This window comes from Stegodyphus dumicola, chromosome 1, assembly GCF_044657685.1.
Source record: "Stegodyphus dumicola isolate Sdum_Otavi_A_Nest chromosome 1, ASM4465768v1".
Lineage (NCBI taxonomy): Eukaryota > Metazoa > Arthropoda > Arachnida > Araneae > Eresidae > Stegodyphus > Stegodyphus dumicola.
Window position 1 is genome coordinate 220,738,510 of NC_140768.1, and position 26,760 is coordinate 220,765,269.

Sequence of the window (26,760 nt, forward strand, 5' to 3'; positions counted from 1 at the left end):
TGAATTTGCATTTGGTAGGGGACAACTTGCTGACAGCCATTACAGTTGCTAGAGACTGTGGTATGATAGAAGAGTATGACTCCGTTATTGCTGTAGAAGCGACTCTTGTTCCCAGAAATTCTTCTACGACAGATACTGGCTACCGCTTGCAAGTGCAATATACTTATGCAAAGTTGCCAGGATTCAGCGAGAAGCTTAATATGGTGCAGAATGGGATGGTTGATGTGAGTTTAACGTTCTGGCTAACGCATAAGTAATATAATTATCGGTTGATAATTGAGTTATTAGCCAAATCTAATAATACAGATTTAATATAATACAGATTTATGTTTCTGTTTGATTCTGTTCGTTCTGATTTGATAATCTGTGTCTAATAATACACATTTCATACAAGAGCTTTTTAAACATTACACCAATACATGAATTGCAAAACAAGCTGTTCATGTTAAACTTTAAATGGCCTATGCTAATAAAAATAACCGGCTTTTAAATTTAAACTTATTAGGATAGCTCGAATAAGGAGAATACAAAACAGATTCTGTTTTGCATTCTGTTTTGTATACATTTTTAAATTTGTAAGGTTTAACACTGTGTAATTGCAGTCAAAACCTTAAGAACTAGTTAGCAAATAATTGCTTAAGTTCGTGTAATAAGAAAAAAACAAGATGGAAGGTTAACTAACCCTTTATTATTCCAATAAGATTTAACAAAACTCCGTCTTGGAGTGTACAATAAAAGCCGACACTTGGGCTTGAACTTAAGAGACTAAGAAATAAACTAAAAATAAGATTAACTAAAGAGATATAGCCGAAGCTATTAAGATTCTAATCGAGTTGGACCCTTAACTCTATTTGACTACGAAGCTTAATCAAGGGCCTGAGTATGCCCGAGCGTAATAACAGCTTTGAGAGAGAGTAGACAAAAGGCAGACGCGCGCAAATAAAAAACTCTTGATTCTCTCTAACTCAGCAAACAGACTTCGCGGTTTAAATACCGCTCCTCCTCATTAAATATTCAGAGTGATTCAAAACTACGAGTACGTTCTGTCCGGAAGTAGTAAATTGAACTTAAGAATTTGACAGGAAAGGAACGTTAACTTAAAATTTAACTGTTAATAAAATTAACATAATCTGTACAAATTATTAAATTTTTTAAATTTTTTAAACTATTTTTATTTACAGTGCCTTTTCAAATATATATGCGAAACTCAATACTAAATTATTACATTATTTTTCTTATTTTGGTAAAGTTCAGTAATTAAATGGAATTATAAATATCAGAATATTGATTTCATGGTCTATACCGATGCGCCACTTGATTTCTTAACTAAATTGGCGTAAATATATAAGCTTTTATGTGTTCTTATTCCTTGTATAAAATATTATGTTGTTTCAGGAAATATGTGTTCCTGCAATGTGTGAAGGAAGGTATCACATAGCGATGGAGGGAGTAACGTTTAATTTAATACGTCTTCATGACAGCCAGTTATTGGACAAAGTAAGAAATACTACATTTTTTATTTTGCTGCAATTTTATGAATAGGACTGTATTCCTGTAATGAGAATTTTTTTAAGGTCTAAATAAACCGCGAGTGTCTAGAAACGCCTTCATTTATTTCTGAGTAAGTAAGTTTTGAAAATGCTGAGAGCCATACTTAATTGTTAAAAGTTCCTAAATTTAAAGTTGTATACTGGTGTCAAGAGCAAATCAAATCAGGATACTCATCAATGTTTCAATTCAAGAAACGGCAGACTAAAAGTTTGAAATCGGAAGGTGAGAATATATAGATCGTAATGCTCTTACTCAGTTGCAAGAAACGTATTGGGTTTGGTTTGGAATAAAATGTCTGACAATCTACATATAAATACAGGCAACTTGAAAGAGCTGTGCCTGGAAGAAATTACTAAAAAACAATCCTTTCTGCTGCACATAAAATATTTGACCAGATAGGTCTAAAACATCCTGTGTCTTCGAAGTCTAAGTTGTTGCTTCAGAAAATTTGGAAGATATAAAGTTAACGTGTGATAATGAAGTAGATTCTGAAACCAAAATCGACGTTTTAAAATAGATCAGAAATCTTATTCATTTGGTTATATTTCCATTGTGATGAATGACCAAATGCTAATTCATATACGGATGAAGAAGAAAGTGCCAGAAAGCAGAAAACGTGTGACTTCAAATCAGTTACAAATTGTCTGACAGCGGTTTCTGATAGTAATACCATAAACTGATATTATTAGTATTTTTCAAATTGTATAGAAAAACTGTTAATCGCATTGTCTAGATTATTAGGTTTTGAAAACCTGTCGCATCCCAAAACATGCCGGGAATAATAAACACCTCGACCCTCCAAAGAAATTTTAGAAGCTGAAAATGAAGTCATCTAACTGATTCAAGCCGAATGCTTTCTTAATGAAACAATATAAGAAGTTCAAAGATTTGAGAACTTTAAAGGATGAAAATAGTATTATCAAGCTAAAGACTAATTTAATAATAGTGAAGACTTTAAAATGCCAACAATTCTTCCATCACAACATGAGGTCGTTAAAAGATTAATATTTTATCATCATATAGAACATTCTAATTTAGGAATTCAGATTTTCCAAACATACTAAGCGAGAGATTCTGGATTCTTGATGGTAGAAGAATAAAACGATCTTTTGTTTCGAAGTGTGTAGTATGTAAAAGGTATTCTTCTAAGACACTGGGCAATGTCAATGCAGAATTATCAAAGAATAGGGGGAAGCTTCTGTTTTCGAAGGCTGTAGAATAGACCTTTCTGGCCGAGTACACTTAAAAGAAAATCAGAAACTAGCGATTAGCCTATTTACTTGTGTGCGCTGTCAACTCATACACCCAGAGTTAGTAACTTCATTCTCAACAGAAACCTTCTTATTAGCTCTACGTAGAATTCATAGCTCGAAGAGAAAGATGCAAAATTATCCATTGAGATAATTGCACAAACTTTATTGGAACTTCAAATTTGTTTCAAAGTTTAAATTGAAATCTTTCTACTGTTGATTCATTTATTCACCAAATAAAGTGGGAATTTAACTCACGTACTGCCTTATAAGGGCGATAGACGAGGGAGGAATTGACAACAGTGCCCTGTTGTCAGTTCTTGTTCGTTGACTTACGTCACGAAGAAGGATGAACTTGTACCTTTGAGCCCTGCAATGTGTTTGCGAAAAATCTAAACATATGGAATTCCAAATTGTGATGTGGTAGACCATAATAGCTTAAACAAAAGGGCAAGATACAGACAAGACAACTTGAGGAAAAGATTTCGAATCGAATAGCTAAGAGCTCTTATTAAAAATCAGAGACTAAAAGATCATCTAAAAAATTTATTGATGGTATTGTTTTGATTGAAAACGACAGCACTAAAAGGATCAGTTTGACTCTTGGAAAAATTATCGAGATCATACCAGCTAAAGATGAAGCAACGAGCGAGATGAGCAACCATTACAAATAGCTGGCTCTAATCCTATCGACTTTTTTCGGTGGAAGATGTGTCTAAAATACCAACTGTGAAACTCCAAGTCCCGTGTTAGTGGCTATCAGAAGCGGAAGCGTAGTTAAGATACCCGAAACCTGAAACTCTGAATTCAATATTAATACCCATTTTTATACATTTTGTAAATTACTTGTTTAAACTATTGTACCTATATAAAGTGTATGATTCAGATGCCATTATTAGCATTTTAACTTCATTAAGAAAATCAACATTTTGAGGTTAAATGTCAACTTAGGCGAGAGGGTGTCAGAGTAAGTTAAGAACGTGTAGTTTGAATAAGAGTAATTAAACTCTGGTTCAGTGAAAACTTTATTAAAATCGTTTGGGCAACCTCCGTTGACGTTTTTTAATTCTAAAAATATCATTTAGCGTTTGCCCACTCATCTGAGGGAAAATGTACAGATGTTTACAAAAACGTGAGTATAAAATTTGGGCCGAATCTTTATAAATGTAAGAATAATTTTAGTTTTGAGAATGTTGAGAAAATTTAAAGTTATGTGCTTGAGCAAGAGTTTTAAAGAATAGTATGGTTTAAACATGTTGTGTCATAAGATGGAGTGAATAAACTATGTTACAAAAAATGACCTTCTGATTCGAATTTCGTTATTTGAGTAGATTAATTATTTCCTTTGGCAGCTGACATCTGTAATAAAAAGTGTACAGCAATAACGTACGTGTTTTTTAATTACCACATCTATTGGCAGATTGCTTTATTGGCTGTTTAATTACTGTAAAACGGAGTAGACCATATGCTTAGGACGAATGAGTCTTCATAGAGAGCTTTCTATCATGTATTACGTCATCTGTATTTACTTAGCACGTAGTGAGAACACAAAAACCTGAAGTAGACGAATGTCAAGTCGTCAGGAACAGAACTTGAATGAATTAAGTGTCTTGTCGATTTAATCACGCAGAGTGGCGCAGAACTAATGAAAAGTGAAACAAGGCGGCAAAATCTTATTTCAAGACTACTATCCCTTACGAGAATAAAAATTCTGGGCTCCCGCTCACAATTTGCAGCATTCCAAGAAAAAAGAACAAATCATAGATTTTTTGCAATGATGGTTTTTCCCAAGCTGCATTAAATATTAAGCTATATAAACAGGTGCTTAAAAATGCTTTTAAGGGGAAAAGCGGATAACAGGATGTTTTTGCAGGAAAAATTATGAATTGTCTCTCCTTCCCCCCCTCCCCTCGATTTATAGGTCAACAAAGTTTAAGAAAGGTGAAAATTCAAGCTTCATTCCTAGCATCCGTTGTTTTCCTGTCAGGTTTAGCTGCTTTTTTAGAATCAGATTTTTTTTATAAGATTTCCCTTTTATCGAGGTATGTATCGGAGATAAATTGAATAAATCTAAAGAGTAAAGAAACATGCCAAGTAAACTATAGAATTATGAGAAAGCACGGAAAATGTAGCATATAAAATTTCCTTCTTAATTTTATCCGAAATCTGCACCAATCTAAGGTTATTTTATCATTATTATTATTTATTACTTTTTAAGAAAGAAACAAATAACTGGACAACTTATAGACTGGCAGACAGAGAGCACAATAGGTACACATGCAAAAAGAATTCATGCTAATAAGAACACTATGATTTACTTAGGCCAAAAATATGATTTCAGAAAAATATTCGAAAAATGTTAAAAAATTAAAAATTAAAAAAATCTGATGTGTACACCACATGACTTTCTTGTACGGAATATTAAATTATACGCATTTTTTCTAGCATTTTATTTAAACTTATTAGATTGAATTAAACCTACTTCGCCGACAGCGCATAAACCACAATAGAATAAATGCATTCTTTAAAATTCACTTTGTTTACCATAGCGACACTCTGGCGCTAGGTTTACTTAACAGTATTATATTTCATTCATATTATAACTCAGAATGCACAAAATGTATATCATTTAAAGAATTATCTAATCGTTGCCACATGTTCTATTCAAACACTAGAGCTATAAAGCTAGAACTATGTATAAAAGAAATTAAGCAAACAAAACAAAAAAGAAACAGTTTTTCACAGACGATTGAGTATTTCTCATTTAATTAATTCAGTTCTCACTTCGCGAGAAGGCAAAAATACATAAAAACTCAAAATATCTATATTAAAAATTACGAAGTAAATCTCAAAAGCTTATTTCCTCGAAAAAATTCCAGAAAGAATTAAGCATGATTTAATTGGCAATAATAAATGAATGCGTTATCTTTGTTGTTGCGAAGCTAAGTTTCTCTAGATTGGCAACAAATCCACTAGTCTCCTGTTTCAAATGTAAACATCAATGGCCGCCATTAAAAACAGGCTTAGCGGCAATTAAACAACTTTAAAATTGCTGATAATTCTAAAAATATTGCACACAGATTTACCAAAGGCATAAAATCCTTAACCGGAAGACAAAAACAACATAATTCAATCATTTTTAAAGCAAAAAATATACAATTTACAAACATATAAGAGTAAAGAAACTGAGATCACTGAGCCGGGTAATAGAGTGGATATATATATAAATATATTTATATACGTTTGGTGTGGCCGAGTGCAACCAAAATACGAGGTGCACATCTACATGTTATAGCAGTCCTATATACAAAATTTCAACGTTCTGAGGCTACTCGTTTTTGAGTTATGCGAGATAGGTACGTACGCACTCACGTACGTACATACATTCGTACAGAGGCCCCGAAAAATTCTCTTCAGAATTAATTTTAAAGCAGTTTTATAATTTTTTTGAAGGAAAAGAGTATTTTTTCTGTCCTTACGTACAGATATCACGCAAAAACATCGTTAAATTGCATTCGATAACGGTCAAAATGGATATTTTCGTTGAAATATGCTGCCTGAAACTTTTCGCGATTACAATACTTCCTTTTTACTTCGTACAAGGAAGTAAAAACGAACCCTTTTTATAACATCTAAAATATTGGAAAGTTTATAAATAAAATTGTGTGAATCAAACTTTTATTAAAAATATATATGTTAGTTCTCCCCTTCCCCTCCTTTTAATAACTGTAGATCAGTGGTCTAAAACTCAAATGCATGCGCGCCGAATGTAAGAAATAGCTGACGGACTGCACTTTTTTTTTTTCTTTTTTGTCCCACAGAGAAAGCTAATATATGTGTGTGTGTAATATATAAAAACGCGACTGAATGCGTCAACAAACGGGAGTTTCTTGGCATCTTTTATCTTGTTTAAACTTAATATTACATCAGAATTTAAGAATATAATTGCAAAATAACTTGAGTTAGTATTCAATCACAACTGAGCATGCTCAGAATATCTTCTTTGCGGTTGATCCTGATGATGCTGATATGGGAAACGAAACACTAAAATCTCGATAAAGCTGTTGTAAATAATATGACGAAGTGAAAATTCGAGTTCTATTCAGGCATCATTATGTAACTGTTTTTCTATATTGTAAAAATCTTGGATAGTTAAAGTATTTTGACTGTTAGTAAAAAGTTAAACAATTTAGTTTTAATAATTTTATATTGATATAGTTTTGTTTGATATTGTCTTTTTGATATATTTTAGTTTATATACGCATTTTATTTATTTATTTTTTAACTGATGAATAAATTGTAATTATTTTTGTTATTTAGAATATTCGCTTAAAATGGTTTTGCTTTGAGCTCACTAGTTAGCTATTAATTAATCGTTTCCAGGAAATTTTTGTGCTTCGAATCACTTCATATGCCGACTTTTCATTGTGGCTCCATCTAATGTAGGTTTGCAAAAATAGAGGTAGTTCCACTTGTTTGAACAATTTTTAGATAAAATCACTAATGCATTAAAATAAATGAATAAAATAAATACTGTACGAAAAAAAAAAAAAAAAAAAAAAAAAGATTTTTATTTATAATTTCGATGCATTCCTTGTCAGAGATACTTTTAAGATTTAAAAAACTATCATTAGAATTTGTTTAAATGAATTGTAATGTTATTTAAATATTGATTTTATTTTACAATACAGCATTATGTTTAAATAATATCTTCGCATATTATGATAACCCCTTTTAAGAACCATTACACACATAGTACACTAAGCTGCCGTAAAATGTTTTTCAATATGAAAAATTTCATATTAATTGCATGAATAATGGCTCGAATGTTTAATTTTTTATTCAGATTTTTGATAAGGATTCTATTTTTTCGTAACTAGTATTTCTGACAAAAATATGTGACAATTTGTTTTTCTGCGATTCTTCGCAGCATCTTTTTTTAGCATTTATTCATGAAATTCATGAATTTCATTCTCATAAAACTCATTTCGAGCACCATATTTTCAAATTTGAGAAATTCGTAATGTGCATCCAAATTTAACAGGAATATTCTTCAATGCAAAATTGAAACACTAATTAATTTAAAACTGATTGTTCAATTTGGAATAATTTTATTAAAGTAATATCATCAAATATTTAATCTAAGTGTTATCATTTAGTATTTATGAAGTATCTGCATTTATGAATAAAAACAACTAAATAGAATCCAATTTAATTTTTCACTGCTCTTACCTGGGAAACTAATATAATTTAATAGACATGATATTTAGAAAATTGTATTTGAAGAAATTCAATTAAAAATTTACGTATATTAGCTGTGTGTAATATTAACAAGCTTTTTATTTTAGGTTGTGCTGAAAGGTACCATTTTTGCAAGAATGTTACCAGAGCACAAACTTTATCTCATAGAAACGCTACAGAATCTTGGGTAAGTTAACTAACTGTTTAGTTTATGAATTTATGTCCTTGACTTCAATATTTGTATTTCTTTGAGGAAAGAAAACAAATGAAAATTTAAAAACATTCAGGAAAAGTGCCATAGAATAACGGTAATGTGAATAAATCCATATAATCTTAATACTCCTTTAGATTTGAGTATTTGTTATAATTAATAAGAATATTAACGTATAAAGCAGAATGGGAAAAATTCGTGTATATTTTTCTGTTAGACTGGCCGTTAAAATCTGCTAAGATGATAAGCAGTTGCTTCGTTTCAGACTAAGTTTACAAATATATTAGAAAGGCAAGCTGAAATGATTCCCCAAGCATTTACCACTGGCAACAATAGCAGCTGTTACAGGGCTCGGCTGAACTGGAAAAGAAATTTAGATCGCAGCTATGAGTACTGCAGTCCTTTCGCCTCCAGTTATACGTAAGACTTCTTCTATCGGACTAATGTGTGATGTTGTCGTGCCAGTTTCTTTGTAACGATTAGCCAGGCATTTTCAGTTGGTGAGAGACCTGAAGAACGCACTGGACAAGGAAGTTACCTAATACTTTGTGAATTAAAGAAACACAAGACAGCAAAGTCAGCATGCTGTTTTGAAGGCGACGGATGCCTGGAAGATAAAGTATAGCTGCAAGCATTAATACTTCGGAAATATAACAGTGGCTGTTCAAACTACTTGCCGCGCGAACTTCAGGTAATGGGATGTGTACCCAGTAGTACTTCATGCCATCAGTCCAGTTGCTGTGCCGGTAAAACGATGAAGAATACAAGTTTCCAACATTCGGTTTCTCCTACGTCTCCATATATGGGTAGGGCCATCTTGTTGCAGTAAATAAAAGTGCGATTATCAGAAGAGATGATTAGTCATTGATACGACCATGCGTCACTGAATTCACCACTGTAAGGGAGGATTATTGTGTTGTAGTATTAACGGAAGCTAAAGTAGTAAGTTATTGCTGATACTCAGCACGTTGCAGACATTGTAGCGGATACTTTATGATGTCGAAAAGGGTCAGTTTCCGTAGTGTGCGTGATGTTGTTATAATACGATTTCTAACAGTGATGGGAACAAATTGTTTGTCATCTCAGATACTGATGAGAGGCATTGTTAATATTCCTCATGGTGCTCTGTTTGGTCTGAGCCCATCGACTGCAAATTTTCTTCACGGACATTTAATCTAGAACAATACGGGCAGCAATCCTGTGACATGATAACTGACAATCCCGCCAGGCTTCTAAGACGTGCTGCTGTGAGTTCTTTCTCTTTAAAAGAAGCATAACACGACCTACACAGAAAGCAAACGTTAGCATAATTTTCGATTGACTTTTAAATTTTTTTTTGTCCTGTCTCTTGGTTTCATTACTCTTGCCTGTAACGCCTTCATGTCGTGAAATGCTAATCATTCTCACATCCCGGAATATTCTACCTTTCATGTAATTCTTAGGTTTTTTTTTTTTTTTTTTTTTGGTACGTTTCCTTCATGACGGAATAGTTTTAATTACTAACATTGTATATTGTTTTAATTACTAACATTGTAAATCTTTGTCTGCATATTTACTGCGTACTATTTTTAAATCCATTCTTCTATGCTACATATGGATGATATGAACTCTGTAATGGAAGTATAGATGAAAAGACTTAAGTGAAAAAAATAATCATTTCTAAAATATCTAGATTTATGATCATTTCTTTAATAGAGCTATTTTGTGAACTGACTGATATTACACCAGGAAAAATTAACTGAACACGCAATAGAAACGCTACGTTGTTTACCCTAAAGCGTTTTCAAACCATATATGCTTTGTTCTACCAATTACTTATTTAAAAAATAACATCTGCAGCTTAAAATCTGTGGATGTAATTAATTTATTTTAAGATACTAAGTATTTGTATTTTAATGCCTTTCCATTGCTACTCACCAAATAAATATCGAGCGAAAAGTGTAGAGTCCTCACGCTTGAAATTTTGTTAGTATATGGTAAATCAAAATAAAAATTTTAATATTCGACCAAATGGTGAATTCCTTTAAAAAACGGTATTTACGTGTTATATCAACCACCTTAGTAGAAGTCACCAAATTTTTAGAATGGGCCAAACTCTGGCAACCATGCGCATAACCACTCTTCAGGAAATCATTCTTTTAATAACCCTTTAGACAAGCAACGTCTCCATTTTCATATGCATTCTTTATGTTGTATTCCAAAATCAAATGGTTTTAATAATTAAACTGTGTTATTTTTGTCTTAAACTTAGCTTCAAAATATATGCTTCTGAATTTTTCAAAAAAGGAAAAAAACAGTTCCAAGGATTTTGATAACTAAAAAGTGATATGTTTTGCCTTAAATTTCAAAATATGCGCTTGTGGAATTTCCCAGAAATGAAAAGAACTTCGATAAAATTTTCAAGGGAATTCAGAATTTTGCATCAAAATACCTACAGGGAATAATGAAGAGATGATGTTTGATAGATGACTGATGTTGCCAAGGTATTCTCGATGAGTCTGTGCGATGCTGTGACTTTTTAAGCGAAAAGAGATCGCTGTATGCTTGGGGAAAAGCATGTCACAAATAAATTGCAGAAAGATTTGGAGATGAATGCAAAAGTTTAATTTTTTTAATGTATCACGAAATCATTATTTAACAACTAAAATTTGTGTTTAAAATTGCTAAAATATATTGTCTTTTCATATGTTGACAATGTTTGTCAACTTAGATAAATACTAGTTTGAGAATCGTTTTTAAAAATGCTGCAAAAGTCATCAACTTGTAAGTTATTTTTACCTTTTCATCTGTACAAAATTTCCAAATTATGCCAAGGTGGTTGCATTAACACGTAAGTGCTTAAGAAACTTCACTACAGTTTAGAAATAAACACAGTTTTATACTACTTTCGACTTTAGAACCTTAAAAATAGATGAATTCGTCCCAACTTAACTTTTAAGTAAAGCAACATAAACTGATAATGAAGCTTATATACTTTCCTGATGAATTATCTGATGAGTTATGATGGTTATACAAGTTTTTCAATAGCATAAAAAAGCTACTTGTGGGAAAGCCTTGAGCAAGTACTTCAATCAGATTAAATACAAAATTATACACGTCCACTAAGCTTTGGCTCATACCACATGCTTTCACAAAGCAATTAAAATTTACAAAGCTAAACCGATTTAAGGAATTCACATCACTTGCAAGAAATTGTCTCAGAACAACTGTCCAGGGTTAACAACCAAAGGCTTTCTGCTTGAATTTGAATCTTCGTTAAACCTATAACAACTTGCGCCGTTTTACCTGATTCTCGAGATATATTCTGTGACAGATTTGAAAGAAAATATGAAATAATGCGCAAAAGGCTTAACTACTAGTCCAAAATTATATCGTTGAGATAGAGACGCGAAGGAGTTTGTAAAGAATAAAACGTCCTTGGAAGTAAATGCAGTCCTAATCCGACTAAAATCATTAGCAGATATAGCTACATTAGACAATAATTTAGTGGTTTATATAAATGACTAATAAAAACCGTAAATGATAAAATAAATGAAAATTTGAAACGTACTAGGTACAGGTCCTAGTCAGAATCCGCGAGTTGCCGCTCAATCGACCCCCGGGAGGGGTGAGGCATACATAGTTACATGTTTTGACGATTTGTTATTCAAATGGAATGACACTACACGAATTATCAAGTTTTCGTTGTTGGGATATTGCTAATAATATAGAATACAAAGTTATTATTACCAGAATGATAATATAACTATAAGTTTATGCAAAGCGTTGGTGAAACAGATATTTTTCTGTATTACAAGTATTACATTATACTAATGCGATTTGAAGTACATTTGATGGTGTAAGCAAAATACCTTAATTAGGGAAAGTAATGAAAACCACTTAGTAATTCATGCCTACTTCTGAATAAAAGGTATACTATCATTTGATCTCTTATCTATATTTATATTGTAGATAGAGCTTTAACTGTTTAATTTTATTTATTTATTTATTTTTTCAACGTATAAACTAACTGTCCCATGCAAAGGAATCATGCTTGTAAGCAAACTGCCCTGGGGTTATAAATAAAGGGTAACAGGACGAGTTCTAAAAGAAGAGAAGCTATATTATAGAACGGTCTTCTCATTTGGTATCCAGCTAACGATGCAATTTATCATTTTTGGATGCATTTACGGTTATGTATAATGCAATAATTTATAGCAATTTTTAATGATAATTTGTTATTCTAGGCATCAAGTAGGTATGTGTGGTGATGGTGCGAATGACTGCGGTGCGCTAAAGACAGCACATGCTGGTGTTTCGCTGTCTGTTGCGGAGGCCTCTGTTGCATCACCTTTCACATCTACGCAACAGAACATTCAATGCATACCTACAGTTATAAGGTAAGATAATTAAGTTCACGTTATTTTTTACCTCCAGCTAAAAGACTATTTTAAACTATAAAAGCCTTTATCATCTAATGAATATTCTCACAGCAGAAGTTTGTGAAATCTCGTGAAAAGTTTGTTCTAAGTAACGGGGTTTTTGGAATAAAATTAGATGACAAAAATTTAAGCAATTAAAGAAATTCCGTGTAAACATTAGGTGAAATAATTCATTATTTCTTACTTTATACTGACTGCAGAGCTAGACTCAGTCCATTGCAGTAGATTTTAACACCGCATCATATGGAAGCTAAAAGGATTGACCAGAAGAAACAGAGGTATATCGACATATTGAAAATTTTTTTTTTAAAAGATCCTTGATAATTCTTGATTAAGAGACAATCTGGAGCAGTAGACTTGGAGTGCTGGAAAAATGAAGGACTATAATGAAGCTAAAATCTATTTAGTCAAATGACATGCTATGGAAAAAAAAAACTGGTAAGATTTGAGTAAAGGTCTCTTATTTCATAATGTGGCATCTGTTGAAAAAACTTTGCAAAGTTTTCAAAAGGTATAAATTTGAAAGCAAATTATTTAAAGCAATGGTTGTAGCTTCCAAAGGGTGAAATTTGTGATTTTGTAGTCACAACAGTAGAATGCTATTGTCAAATTTTCTAAAGTTATTTCTGTTTACGATACTTGTTGTATTCCCATAATTTTATGGTCTGTCTATCTATTTAGGTTTGTCTGTCATGTGAAAATCTATTTAGGTTTGTCTGTCATGTGCAAATCTATTTAGGCTTGTCTGTCATGTGCAAACTACAATCAGAGAGAATTTTATAATTGTCTATGAATAAAAGCTAGGCATTCCGCTCTTTATTCGTAGTTTCGAAGGTTTAAATACAGAACCTTCTTCTTCAGCTCCAGAAGTGCAAAGAATGAAATAGAAGCCTCACGCAATAGCAGTGCAAAGAAGGAAGTCAAGCTACTAGAGCCGTTTATTGATAAAAACTGTAAAAACTATAAACGAAATAACTTCTTTAAACGTTGAGGGTAAGGGTATATTTGAAATATTTTTTTGTATGCGCAGCGCCTCAAAATATCTAATTCGCCAATGGAAGATACTTTCTGAGTAATTTTAGATGCAGAAAAATGGAAAAAGCGATTTTCTGACCAATAGTGCTGTGAAACAGAGGGTTTATGTTTTTCTTTGTTCCTAATCTATGCCTCATGTTAGAGCGAAATATTAAAGTTGTCTTAATTTTACCACTGTAAATTAAACAACATTAGCAAGGAACCCTTATACCCCTGGAGTTCATATCCGAAATAGGGCCTTTAAGTATGGGACTGGGATATGACGTGGTACGTTAAATTTAAGTCTGGAATTATTACAAACTTATGAAAACAGTTATGAGATTTCATGTTTCTTTTGGTGAAAGTTTTTGCCTAAAGATTTGTTGTAGCATGACTAAGCAATTTCATCAGACAAGGAGTCATTTCAGTTCATTTCGTATAAAAAGTGAAAAGAATATTATAATTGGTTGTTCTAGCTGCAGTCATAGCTGCTGTTATTATTCACACCTTCATTTAATACGTGCTATGCCCTTTCTTTTTACTTCTGGAATTTGCTATTTGCGGGTTTGGATTTTCGTCCGCGTCCGTATTGGAGATGATGTTGGCTGTCGTTACGAAAGCTGTGGAAGCTGCATTCGGTGCAGAGGAATACCGTTTTTTTAGCTCCAGGAATAGGAAGAAGGGTTCTAGAGTGGCGATCTTCGAATAATCAGAATGGAGCACATTCTAGCATGGCGTAATGAATAAATAATCTTTTTAAATGTAACTAGATTTTGTCACTTTCTTTTGTACTGGACAGCTCACCATGACACGCCAAAGACCAGGAACCTACCTTGGGTAAGCGAAACCACTATACTATTAGTGTTTTTAACACTTTTTCATCTAAACCATCACCACGATATGGAAATTTTACTGATAGTAGAGAAAAAGACCCTAAGTTGAATTCTTGTAAAATACGTACAATTTTACAGCTAATTGATGGAAAGAAAAGAATAATTACAGAGCTCTTGTAGCCTTTCAAAACTAGAGAATTCATTTTAATGAATTGAGATGAGAATCTTTTAACCGCTTGGTCAAGAATGTTAGGTAAAAAGCCTTTGTGAATATTAACTTCTTTTAAGTAGTTTAATTCTTGATTAAGAGACAATCTGGAACAGTATAGACTCGAAGTGCTGGAAAAATGAAGGACTATAAGGAAGCTAAAATCAATCTATTTAGTGGAATGACATGCTATGAAATGTGGTGGAAAGCAAACAGAAGAAGATTTACGATAAAAGTAATACTGAAGTTGGATATACTGCTTGTACTCAAGATGTCGAGGAGCAGAAGCAAATTGGATATCTCAGTTTCAAAATTGAACTGAATAGCAGGATCAATAAAATTCATAACTGAAAGAACTTTATTGAAGTCATCTTTATTAGCGTCAAAAAAAGTAAAGGTATTGTCAGCGTAGCGGAATCCCACATGAAGGCTTAAAATTTCAAATAACTTGGATTCATAACAATGTACTTAGGTATCAACAAGGACACGACTAAGACGGCTTCCCATTGCTAATTCCTGAGTCAGATTGCAATACTTATTTTGAAAAACAAAACATGTTTATTTAAGACAAAGTTGAGTAAGGGAAATCAATATCGATATATGAGTAATGAAATTCCTGAAGTTTGGTTTCTGGATATTCACATTTTGCACATTCCACTGGAACGTAAATGAATAATAATTTGACATGAAAAGAAACCACGATGAAATTGCTAGAAGAAATAATTATTAATTTATTTAAACTCTATTGAATTTTTTATGGTGTAACAAAGAAAATCTAGGAACTAAATATTTAGCTAAGGGCTAATTAAAGACCCCTTCGTACTAAAGACTCTTTTTGAGCTTCTTGGTATATACATGTTTACTCGCCAATTTTATTTAATTTACATTAATCAAATTAAGGGAGCCTTAAAACTTCGTAATATGTAATATGTAAATGAATATAAGTTATATGAATTATATGTTAGGAAAAAAGAAACACACAAATCCTCTGTTGTCCAATACTATTGGTCAAAATTTCCCAGTTTTCAATTTCTTCATCCAAAAGTTTTCAAAAAATATCTTCCATTGGCAAATTAGATTTTTCAGAAGCGTTTTATATGAAAAAAGTTCTGGTTAAAGATCCTAATTCCAATATACCCTCAGCTTTTAAGAAAATTATTTCAGAATTGTGTCTATTTTTCAGCAACAGATGACGCCAGTAGCTGGACAGCCTTTCTCATATTCATATTGCCTGAGCACAGGCTTTTGTTTCATTGTTTGCACTTCTGCAGTTGAGGATGACGTCTTACTCAGAACTAGTCCTGGAAATGTATGAATATTACTCTGATTCTTGTTGTCTTAACTCCTCCAATAATACCTCATTCTGCTAAAGATTTTATGAAACTGAAATTAGGCTGAAACAGAATCATGATAAAACTTGGAGGAATATTTTTGAGACAAAAAGGCTTCCATCTGAGTTATCACATTATGAAGTTGTTCGAACACTGACTGAGAGTACAGGAAGAAGAAGGAAAGAGTACTAAATACGATTAAAAGGAAATGTTAAACGAAATCGACGGTTCTTTATTCATAAATTTACTAGGATTTTTTGTAAAGTTACTCTGCTTATTAATAAATAGATTATTTAAGAAATAAATTATTTAATTTAACAGTCAGAGTTTATGTAAATAAAGAACAATAAAATTATACTTTATGTGATCATTGCATTTTTCTGCGTTTTCGCTAGAGAAGGAAGAGCAACGCTTGCAGCCACTTTTGGAGCATTTCGTTATATGGTCTGTTATTGTTTTGTGCTTTTAGCAGCAGTTCTTATGTTATTCTGGGTAAGTTTTAAAATTATTAAAATTGACATTTATAAATTTTACTTCTAACATCGAAATCAATGATTTGAAAATTAAGCATTTGTTTCTTTGTATAGGATGGTCAGAAACCGTCAGATGGAGGTTATGTTCTCATCGATATTGTTTTAAGCTTAATACCTCCAATATTATGTAAGTATTCATTTTAATTATTCCCCCGTATATAAGCCAGTTCATACCTTCTCTTATGTCCAGATCCAAACACCGATTTCTATTGAGGCTTATGATTTTATGAGATAATTAATTTAATAATTCAGAAACAAAGAAGAAAATATTTGACAAATACAAGCAATAAAAGTAGTAAACATATTTTTTCGAAACGGAAGTTACAATTTTTATGCGGCTAAAATTTATCCATATCTTATGCTGATGAGTAAATATATTACTATAAAACTTCGGCAGCTTTAATCGCATTTTTATGAGAATGCCACTAAGCAAACTATGCAACAGAGAAACTATGTAACTAAAATTTAAACTTCTGTGAGGTATTTAAGATAATTAAACGTATAGTGCAAAATTTAGGATAGCGTTTATATATTTATATGAGTGGTATACTACATATTTCTACATATTTTTGTGCGGTCATATATACTTCTTTAACTACCACACGTATTTTCTCATGAGATATACTAGAGCCATTCTAATATACGATAACATTCTAATGTAAATGACAAAATTGCGAATATTTCGCATATTACACATTAATTTTGCTTCCTTTCTCAATTTTTACTGGTGGCGTGTGCCTGGATGATTTCAGCTTCAGTATGGCTGTGAACTACTATATTACAAAACATTTGGAGTTATTCAGTGTCATTTTAAGAATTATATGTTTAGTATGCTATATAAAACCTTTATTAATGCATTTGAATGAATATCATAGGTACGTTTGCAGGAATATTTGATTATTGTTCTGTAACTTCTTAAAAGTCTCTTCTATTTAGGGAATAATCATAGCTACATTTGTTAATTAATAAAGTTAATTTTGGAGTATCTACAACTTTCTAACTTTGCTTTTCAGTAACACACTGATCCGCAGCAAAATACTTCCTATAAAACTGGACATAATTCAGAACTAATTTATTTCGCAGCTGAAGTTAAAAATTTTCTCTTACCTAATATGCTTGGAAAAGAAGAGTTTGCTCTATATCAAAATTGCATTTTTAAGCAAATTAAAAATACTGTTATCGATGGGAAGGGTTTTACCATAAATTATTAAATTTAATTTGTCACATGCAATCAAATCTGTATTTATAATTCATTGCGAAATAGTTATAAATAAGGTACAATTAATATACTAAGTGAAAAATCAACGTTTTAAAGCAGTGAGAAACATACTATGATAATGATATGAAAAGCGGGTGTCTGAACTGAAACTCTGAAATTAAATTGGAAAGCCAGAAATGTTTCACTATCAAAACGAAAATAAGTTTAAACGTATTTTTTGTTTTGTAATGTGAATGTGTGTTTGTGAGTATGGCAAAGCCTCGAGGGCTATCTGCCTAAGAGGAGGGATGCCTTCGTGGAGGACTTTCTAAGGGAAACTGGCTCGTATACACGTTACACATGGGGAAAACCACGAAAACGCCCATGCAGCCAGCCCGTTCGCGGGATTCGAACCTCGGACCGAACTACCAGTGTTCAGCGACTTTACCGCTCGGCCGCTGGTGGGCTTGTAATGTGAATGAATTTATTTTTTCTCCTAATAGTTAGCGATGGAAACATGAAAAACACGAAACACAAAAGTGAGCATTGTTTTAAAAGACATTGCGTAGTTATAATTAAAGTGACCATACTCAGACCCACATAAAGTATATTTTGATTGACGTAGTTTGTTGAAAGTTGATATAATATACGCGTTATATGGACGACGGGAGGACGGCCCTTTTCAGGCTATGTAAAAAGGACATTACGCAACTTAGGAAAGCTTTAAAATACTAATACTGTAAAATCATACACGCATCATATCTCTGTTAAACCCTCGTGACCCACATCAACGCACTGATTTTGCTTACCGGTGTGCGAAAACAGCCATTGTTAATGCCATGGCCTTGGAACATTTTGTAGTCATGAAAGTGGGAAGCCCATTTCGACCTAAATGGAGCAGAATTGTCGATTATGGGATGCTGCAAGCTCCAACGCTGTGTATGAACAGCCCCTGCATTGTCATTAGATGACTACTGAGCGGTTCGATTTCATCCTTGGCTCCTTTTTTTTTCCGAAGAGGCTTTCCTTGAAGGTCCTAGAAGGTGAACCATTCGAGTACCCGTTACTGCGAAAGATCGCAGTAGTAAGTCGAGAATCAGAATGTTTAGAGACATACAAGTCTTCATACAAGGTGGTAAAATACCCATATTGGCCAGTCTAGAAAAGCAATAAGGTAAGCTTGGGCTGCATCGCAGCATACCTACACACCCCATATTGGCCTACATGTGAAGAAAGTACTTCATGCTCACTTTGGCGCAGAAGGTTTCCGAATACCTGATATCTTTGTTTTCTGGACTTGAATGTCCGTGACTTTTGGCTTTGGGATTCCTGAAATATCATGTGTATGGAGGAAGCAAACAGGCCTCTATCTATCCTCCTGTTCACTTAACCAGAACAGGTTATTGACAGGACTTAATCAGATATATTTTTATCGCAGTCTTATGTTAGAGTTGAGTAGTTGAGCAAAGCACAACCATTACATCATAGAAATATGCTTACATTAGAAAATACTGTGCAGGATTTGAAACCTATGAAATGTTACGTTTTAGTTGAAAGAACAGAGAAATATTTATTTACCTCATCATTATCTAAAACTGGGTCTCATTACGTTATTTGTTAAAGCTATGTAAGAAAATCACTTGGATTCTAACAGAAATTTCCTGTTACAACAGAAATTCTAACAGAAACTTCCTGTTGATTTTAAAATTGATTTGTTATTTGGATTGAGTTTAAAATTTCAGAAAATGAACAAAGTGAAATAAATAAAAAAATAAATGGAAGGGAAAATGCTTTTAATTGCAGAACAGTGGGGTCTTGTAACTCTAAACTCAAATTAATTTTAAAATAGCGTTATCTTCAACGTTACTTAAAATATTTTTAATTTATGTTTCTCTAACGGTACTTCACTGAAAATTATTTTTTTAGTATCATCGAGTTTAGCCCTGACTGTGAGTGTAATCAGCTTACGCAATTAGATTTCAACAAACTTTATATAACCACTCTTGTTTTGTTATAACTAAATCAGGAATTTACAAAAATTAAGGATCGATTCCTTGCTGAAAATACTAAGGCAACAAGAATCAGTGTAAGTTGAATACGTTTTCAGGACTAATTTTGAAGTTTCAATGGAGCGAAACGGCGAAGGAGAAGCATGTGCTAAAGCGATAACTATATTCGAAAAATTCGAGAAAGTTCCATTTATGGAAAGGAAGTCGCTGGCGCTTCTATTGACAAAAAGGAAAAACATCTATGAAATAATTTCCTTAAAAACTGAATGTAAAAACAGATTAGAACAGGGATCATTAACTAAAATTGAAATATTTTTATTAATATGAAACGTATCTAAGAATTCTAGTTTACTACTGGAATATGTTTTCTGAATCCATCTTCTTAGAGCGAAATTTCAAGGCTGTCTAAATTTGACCAATGTACAGAAATCCCCTATTGGCTAGTAATACTATATATACCCCATAATTCGTACACAAGAATACCCATAAATTCCCAAGAGTTCATATCGAGAATGATGCTTTAAGTATGGAACTGTGGATTGTAATGCTAGGAGAAAGAACTAAATGAAAGTTAAACTTCTGTAAAATAAGTGTATAGTTAATCGATGGAAAGAAAAGAATTAACATTGACGTTTTATAATCTCTGAAAACGAGAGAATGCTTTTCTTTTACGCGGAGATGAAACTGTTTATTCGCGTGGTACAAGATGAAAAGCCTTCATCGGTTACGGTTGTTAAGCAATAGAGCTGAAGTGGCTTGGAGGAGCAAACTTGGATTGCAAGGAAATCGAAAGAATAAAATGAAGCTAGATTCTTTTTACTTTAATGATAGTACAAAGTGTAGCGGAAGGCATTTCTATAATCAGAAGTTGGGATCATTCTATTCTTCCGTTTTCCGCGCACTCCAAATTTGCTTCCCCAAATTTACTTGCACTCCGAATTTACTTGGACCTCTCGAAAACGCGCACCGCTACACCACGAAGGTATGCAGAAAGCAGAGAGAAAATTTTCTATACACTGCCCCTTTTAAACGGCGACGTTTTGAAGCAGGAGTACATGAAAAATGAGCAATGCCCTCTTCAGGACTTGAACCTGGACTTCTCGAATACGCATTGAGTGTGCTACCGTTACAGGCAAAAAGAAGGAAGAAAATACGTCGTAACTTTTAATAAATCATAAAATAAATTCACAGTCTTACTTAAAATTATCACTCAAATCTTTTTTTAAGAAAGGCAATGAAGTATCAAAGGTGTTACTGATGTCTTCGATATTTCATGATGAAGTCATATTACGTAATGAGTAGTTCTTTAGAAATTTAAGGTAATTGTATTTAGAATACAAAATTTAAAATGGTGCTTTTATTTTCTTGTAGTTGGAAGTACGCATGCTTTTCCTGGTCTAGTGAAAAGACCTCCAACAAGGAGCATCATCAGTTTATTACCACAGCTTTCTATGTTCTCATTCATTATTATTCAAATTGGAGTTTACGTTCTCGCTTACGAATACTGCTTAATGCAACCGTGGTAAGTTGGATCATAAAGTTGCTTTTGCCACAAAGTATCGATTTATCTTCTAAGAAATGCTCCCAATTTTTTAAGTCTTATGTTAACAGAGATAAGTCTCATTAAGAACTGAAGAAGTTTCGAAATTATATCTAAAGAGACCGTTTCTGATGTACTGATATTTTTATTAAACTAACTATGTAAAAGTTTTCTGGTAAATCAAAGGTGTTTCGGAATCATAATCCAAAATGTTAATTTCTTATTTTAAACTTAGTTCGGGTGTTAGCCGTACTTAAATTAATACAGCTGAGAAGAAACAGGAATGCTCGGTTCGATTCATGGAAGACTCGCAAGTACAGTTTATCGAACAGTTTATGCTTGCAAAGCACAAATCATATAATTTATCTTCAGTTTTCTAAAGAAAATCTCTTTTACACTTTTTACTGAAAGGTATGTGAAGTCGCCTTTTTCATTCCTGTGACAGGGAAACAATCACGTAAAGTTTGCAATATGGTCTCCAAACTTTTACCCGGCTTTAAGTAATACGTTTATAATTTTGTTTTAAGCAACAATAAAATAGTGCATTTGCTTTTGCCTTACCTATATGCAATACACAAATATCAATAACGTCTAGCTTAGATTTTTTCAGACTATAATATTCATAAAAACTTACACCTTCGTGATCAATGTTATATTCACAAAGACTGATTGCAAAATTCTTTCTTTACTTATCTATGTAATATTCTAGAGTTTTATTCCATGCTAATAATCATAGCATTATAATATACGTAGCTGCTTGAGGGAAACGAGGTAACCAAAAATTCTCATGAAGCTGGGATTCTTTATTTAATAGTAAGATATGTGGTTTAAATGAAGGATAACTTAATAGCAATTGTGCTTTAAAGATTAAAAACATATCATTACATGAAATTTTCTGAAATATGGTGAGGGAATTGTTTTTTAGATGCATAGCTGTTAACTGTAATCGTTCAAAATAATTTCCATTCATTATATTTTTCCAAATTTTTATTTCAACAATATTTAAGCGATGATCTAGATTTGCAGACATAAAATATTTCCTTGCTCAATTTTCAGTCTTTTCATCTTGTGTTATTTGAATTCATCGTCATCTTTCGAATAAAATGTTGTAATGAGCAGTATGTATTTATAAAATTAGGTAATTAATTAGCATTTGAAGGTCAAAGGTTTAAATTTAAAAGCATAAAAGAATTAGTGCACGAACTATATCAAGAAAAATGTATGAAGTTATTTAAAATGTAATATAGTGCATGTTTATGAGTATGAATAATTTTAATTAGCGAAATATTCGAATACGATATCCATCAAATTAAACTACATTAGCTTGTAGAGTCATTAGGTATTTTTTTGAACCAGAAGACATGAAAAAGGAGCAATGTCCTCGCCGGGACTCGAACTACGGACCTTTCGAATACGCTCCGAGTGGGCTGACCATTACACCACGAAAGCGTGGTAAGAAGGATCTAGGATCTAGGATCGTATCTTTTCTTCTGGCATCAATTTCTAAGAGTTCTAACCAGTAGTTAAACATTTTACCAAAGGCCCTTAGTAATCCTAATAAAATAAGAGGTGTATTGAAAAATACACCACACCCGAAGGCGAGATCGAAGTCATGAGATAAACTCAGTCAATAGTCATTTTTAAATGCAATTAAATGGCATGTCATTAGCAGTGGTCGGTGCAAAATAAGTCCTAAGTTTCATAAAATTGCTGAATAAAACGTAAAATAAGACTGTAGAAGTAACACCACGTGATGCGAGATGGCCCTAGCGAGTGAAGAAGTCATAAGACCGCGAACTAAAATTTTTCACTATAAGCAAAGTCTTTGCTATAAAACACTTTACAGTACTAAATAAATTCTTGGTTAAATAGAAATAATAAGTAAAATAAGTAAGTAATATAAGTTGCAATCAAAGTCCATAAGCTTTTTCAGAGCATAGTCCAAAACATAAGCAAAACTTGATTAAATGAAGAGTATTAAAATACGTGAAATAAGTAGAATAAAATATATATACTGTACACTACCACCATAATGCATTATGATGGATAGTTCGCGGTCTTTTTACTACATGTTCTTCTGTGGGATCATAGTTTGTGAGTTCTTAAATAGCCGGGTATTGCGAGTTTTTCATTTTTTCAAAGAAGTTGTGTGCAGTAGTTAGTATTTGATCGTGAACTGGCAGAATCTAAATCCTTATGAATTTGCGCGTTACGCACAAACCAAGGTGCTTTGGGTTGGGTTATTCAATTATGGCAAAGCTAGTTATTCAATTATGGCTATCTGCCTAAAGGGAGGGATGGCTTCGTGGAGGACTTTCTAAGGGTAACTGGCTCGTATACACTTTACACATGGGGAAAACCACGAAAACGCCCATGCAGCCAGCCCGTTCGCGGGATTCCAACCTCGGACTGAACTACCAGTGTTCAGCGTCTTTACCGCTCGGCCGCTGGTGTGCCCCAAGGTGCTTTGGTAATGCTTCGAAGAATCCTATTCTATGTAAAACTTTATTTTCTGGCGTTCAGTTTTTCCAGCAGTCGCCCATGCAGGAACTGCATAAAGTAGAATTGGTCTGATGAGGGTGATGTAAAGTTTTCTCTTGATGTTGAGATTTAATTTAGATTTCCTTCCAAGCAGGGAGTAAAGAGACATGAATGCTGCATTAGCTTTATTGATGGTATACTGGATATGATCATTGAAATTTAAAGCTTTGTCGACGTACACTTCTAAGTATTTATATGAGCTTGCTACAGGAACTGGTGAATTATCTATTTTTATATTGTAGTTAACAGGATAATTTTTCTTGTATCTGCGGTATAAAACAACACAACATTTAGCTGCGTTAAGTTTAATTTTCCAATCTTCTTAGTATTTATTGATTAGATTAGCTTGCATTTGGAGTTTGTCAAGAGCATTTTGCGGATTTCTAGGACTGGTTAAGATAACTGTATCGTCAGCATATTTATAAATACTTGAGTGTAGTGGAACAGGCATGTCATTTAAGAAAATAAGAAAGGCGGAAGGTAAGAAGGCGGGAGAAACACCTTATATACTTCCCCTTTTAAAGGATCAAGGATCAAGGAAGTGCAATTTACGGAGTTCATAGGCAATTACGCCTTTACCTCCACATCATCAAAGGAATTTAAATCATCAAAAAGAGGGGATTGTCTAATAGGGTAAAAAGTTTGAGAAGCCGAATGACTTGGAATAAGTGCCTTCACACTGAGACAAAAAAAGGCAAAAAACTCAGAAGGTCTAAATTTTGTGCCGAAAAAAGAGCCAGAATAATTTAGATAGGGGCAAAATCGCAATTTAGATAGGCGAAAAATGTAAGTCAATTTATAATTAATGCTCTATTCGGTTCATTTTAAATTAGAGAATTATTAGGAATTAGCAAAGTACTTTAAATAGTACTTGACTTTCTCTGAACATTTCTGAAAATGGAATAAAATAAGTTTTTTTTTTTTTTAAGTATTATTTAAAACTTGTAACCGAGTTATTATAAAATATAAGGGTAATAATTCTTTTAATTATACTTATCAGATTTTTTTTTTACCCTTCATTTCAAGAGTACCACATTCCAAAACTCTTTATTACGTTCTTAAGAGCGCATCTCATAGCATTTGCTTTACAATACCTTGTAACAGATTGCTTTCCAATTCGAACAATTTTTGCTTAAATAGTTTTATAACGTATTTGTCAACAGGATTTCAATTTATATTTACAATTCAATATTAAGGTTATTATATATTTAGATAACATTTATAATCATTATAAATTAGATACATTTAATAATTAGATTTCTTCACAGTACTTTCACAGTTGTTTATAAGTGAATAAATTTTTCATTTCAAATACATTTATAAATAATTTAATGAATATTTAAGTATTTTGTCAAAGGCAGATACATGCTTTTTGCAAGCACATGCATAAACACCCATACATATTTCCTATTTTTCATTTTCGGCATGTGCAAATCTTTAATTTCTGTGCATTCACTATATTTTTCGTGTAAAGTAGTAATTTACACTAATTTAGCATACACCCGAAAGTTTTACATAAAAATATATATATGAATATAATTTGAATGAAAATTATAAGTATTCATTTTAATACCAACTTAAAGTTCAGCTTTTCTTCAAAATTCCTCCACGATGGCATCTCTCTCTTTAGGCAGATAGCCCTTGCATGCGTTACTCTATTTAATAAAAACTTAATCTGACCTATGTGCCTAATTACAAATATTTTAACATACATAATTTTATATTTATAAAACGTGTAAGCCCAAAGTGATTATTTTTCAGATATATAAAATTAAAACGATGGGTTTCAAATGAGCAGCAGTAAAGCCTCTCCTCTAAAAAATTTTAAAAGGTACATGTTACAATAATATATGGATGTGAAAAAAATTTGTTTTATTTAAAACATTTTGACGTTTGGAAAATAAAATAAAAGTAGCGAATACTCTATCAAGGGTATCGAAAGACGTATACAATTTTAAATGTACCGTAAGGTATTTTTCTTTCTTTAAGCATAACATTTTTCTTAAAATCTATATTTTTGTAGTGCAACAGCTTATAATTTTATAAAACAAATTCATAATCAAAATCGCTGTTGTTAGTTATCGAAAAATAACCAAGATGTGATTTTTGCTTAAATGTCACTAAACTATACAAATTGCTATTATCAATCACACTATGAACGTTTCTTTCATGCGAAAGTGTCCCTTTTTCGATTTTTATGGAAGTGCCGTGTGTCGAAATACTATCAGAATCTTGTCAAGCGAGCTTCTGAATGTAAACAAAGAACACCCCATCTGGTGACCCAAGCTTCAAAGCAGTGCTTCACTTTTAGCGCGGGTTGGCCCCTCCTCCCTTTCCTACCTCCATGTGGGAGGGAGGGGGGAACCTGGTTATAGGTCGAAAAAGTAGTTCTGCCAGTGATCAGCTGGGAGGGAGAAGTTTCGTTTTTGACCGCTATTCAATGCGGTATTTAAAGGCCGAAAATGACGTTGTTAAACGCCTGAAAGAGTTCCTTCTTAAAGGAAGAAAAGAGCTGTAGTTAGAAATCTTTATCAGTTAAAGGCTTTTCAAAAATGTTAAAATAATTTAATTCAGTCCTTTTAGGCTGTGATGTTTCTTATTAAAGAAATGTTAAAGTGGGTTCCTCAGGTTAATGCTGTGTGCATTAAAGAACTTTAGAGGCGGGGGGGATTAAGGAACGAGAGGTAGTTATTCACATGGTGGTTTTGACAGCTGTTGCACTCGCTACTCGCTATGATTTTGCAAATGTGAGGCTGCCAAGTTAATTTTGAATCTAGTAAAACACCTAGATATTTATAAGAAGAAACCCAGGAAATAGGTTCACCGAAGAGGATTAAATTAGGTAAACTTGGGATATTTCTTCGGATGATCATAGTGAC

The 26,760-nt window shown here is 32.6% G+C and overlaps 1 protein-coding gene and 1 long non-coding RNA gene across 4 annotated transcripts in view; one reads left to right on the forward strand and one right to left on the reverse strand.

Moving 5' to 3' along the window:
* The window catches only part of LOC118199145 (polyamine-transporting ATPase 13A3-like), a 173,608-nt gene that overhangs the window by 114,018 nt on the left and 32,830 nt on the right, over positions 1-26,760 (forward strand). For all 3 annotated transcript variants that reach the window (XM_085825867.1, XM_085825863.1, XM_085825856.1), the window contains 7 exons: positions 19-224; positions 1,396-1,497; positions 8,150-8,229; positions 12,480-12,632; positions 16,456-16,552; positions 16,648-16,720; positions 21,172-21,322. In XM_085825867.1, coding sequence (XP_085681993.1) covers positions 19-224; positions 1,396-1,497; positions 8,150-8,229; positions 12,480-12,632; positions 16,456-16,552; positions 16,648-16,720; positions 21,172-21,322 — 862 coding nt within the window. The remainder of the gene's footprint in view (positions 1-18; positions 225-1,395; positions 1,498-8,149; positions 8,230-12,479; positions 12,633-16,455; positions 16,553-16,647; positions 16,721-21,171; positions 21,323-26,760) is intronic.
* The window catches only part of LOC146999473 (uncharacterized), a 76,091-nt gene that overhangs the window by 1,442 nt on the left and 47,889 nt on the right, over positions 1-26,760 (reverse strand). The gene's annotated exons all lie outside the window — the stretch shown is intronic.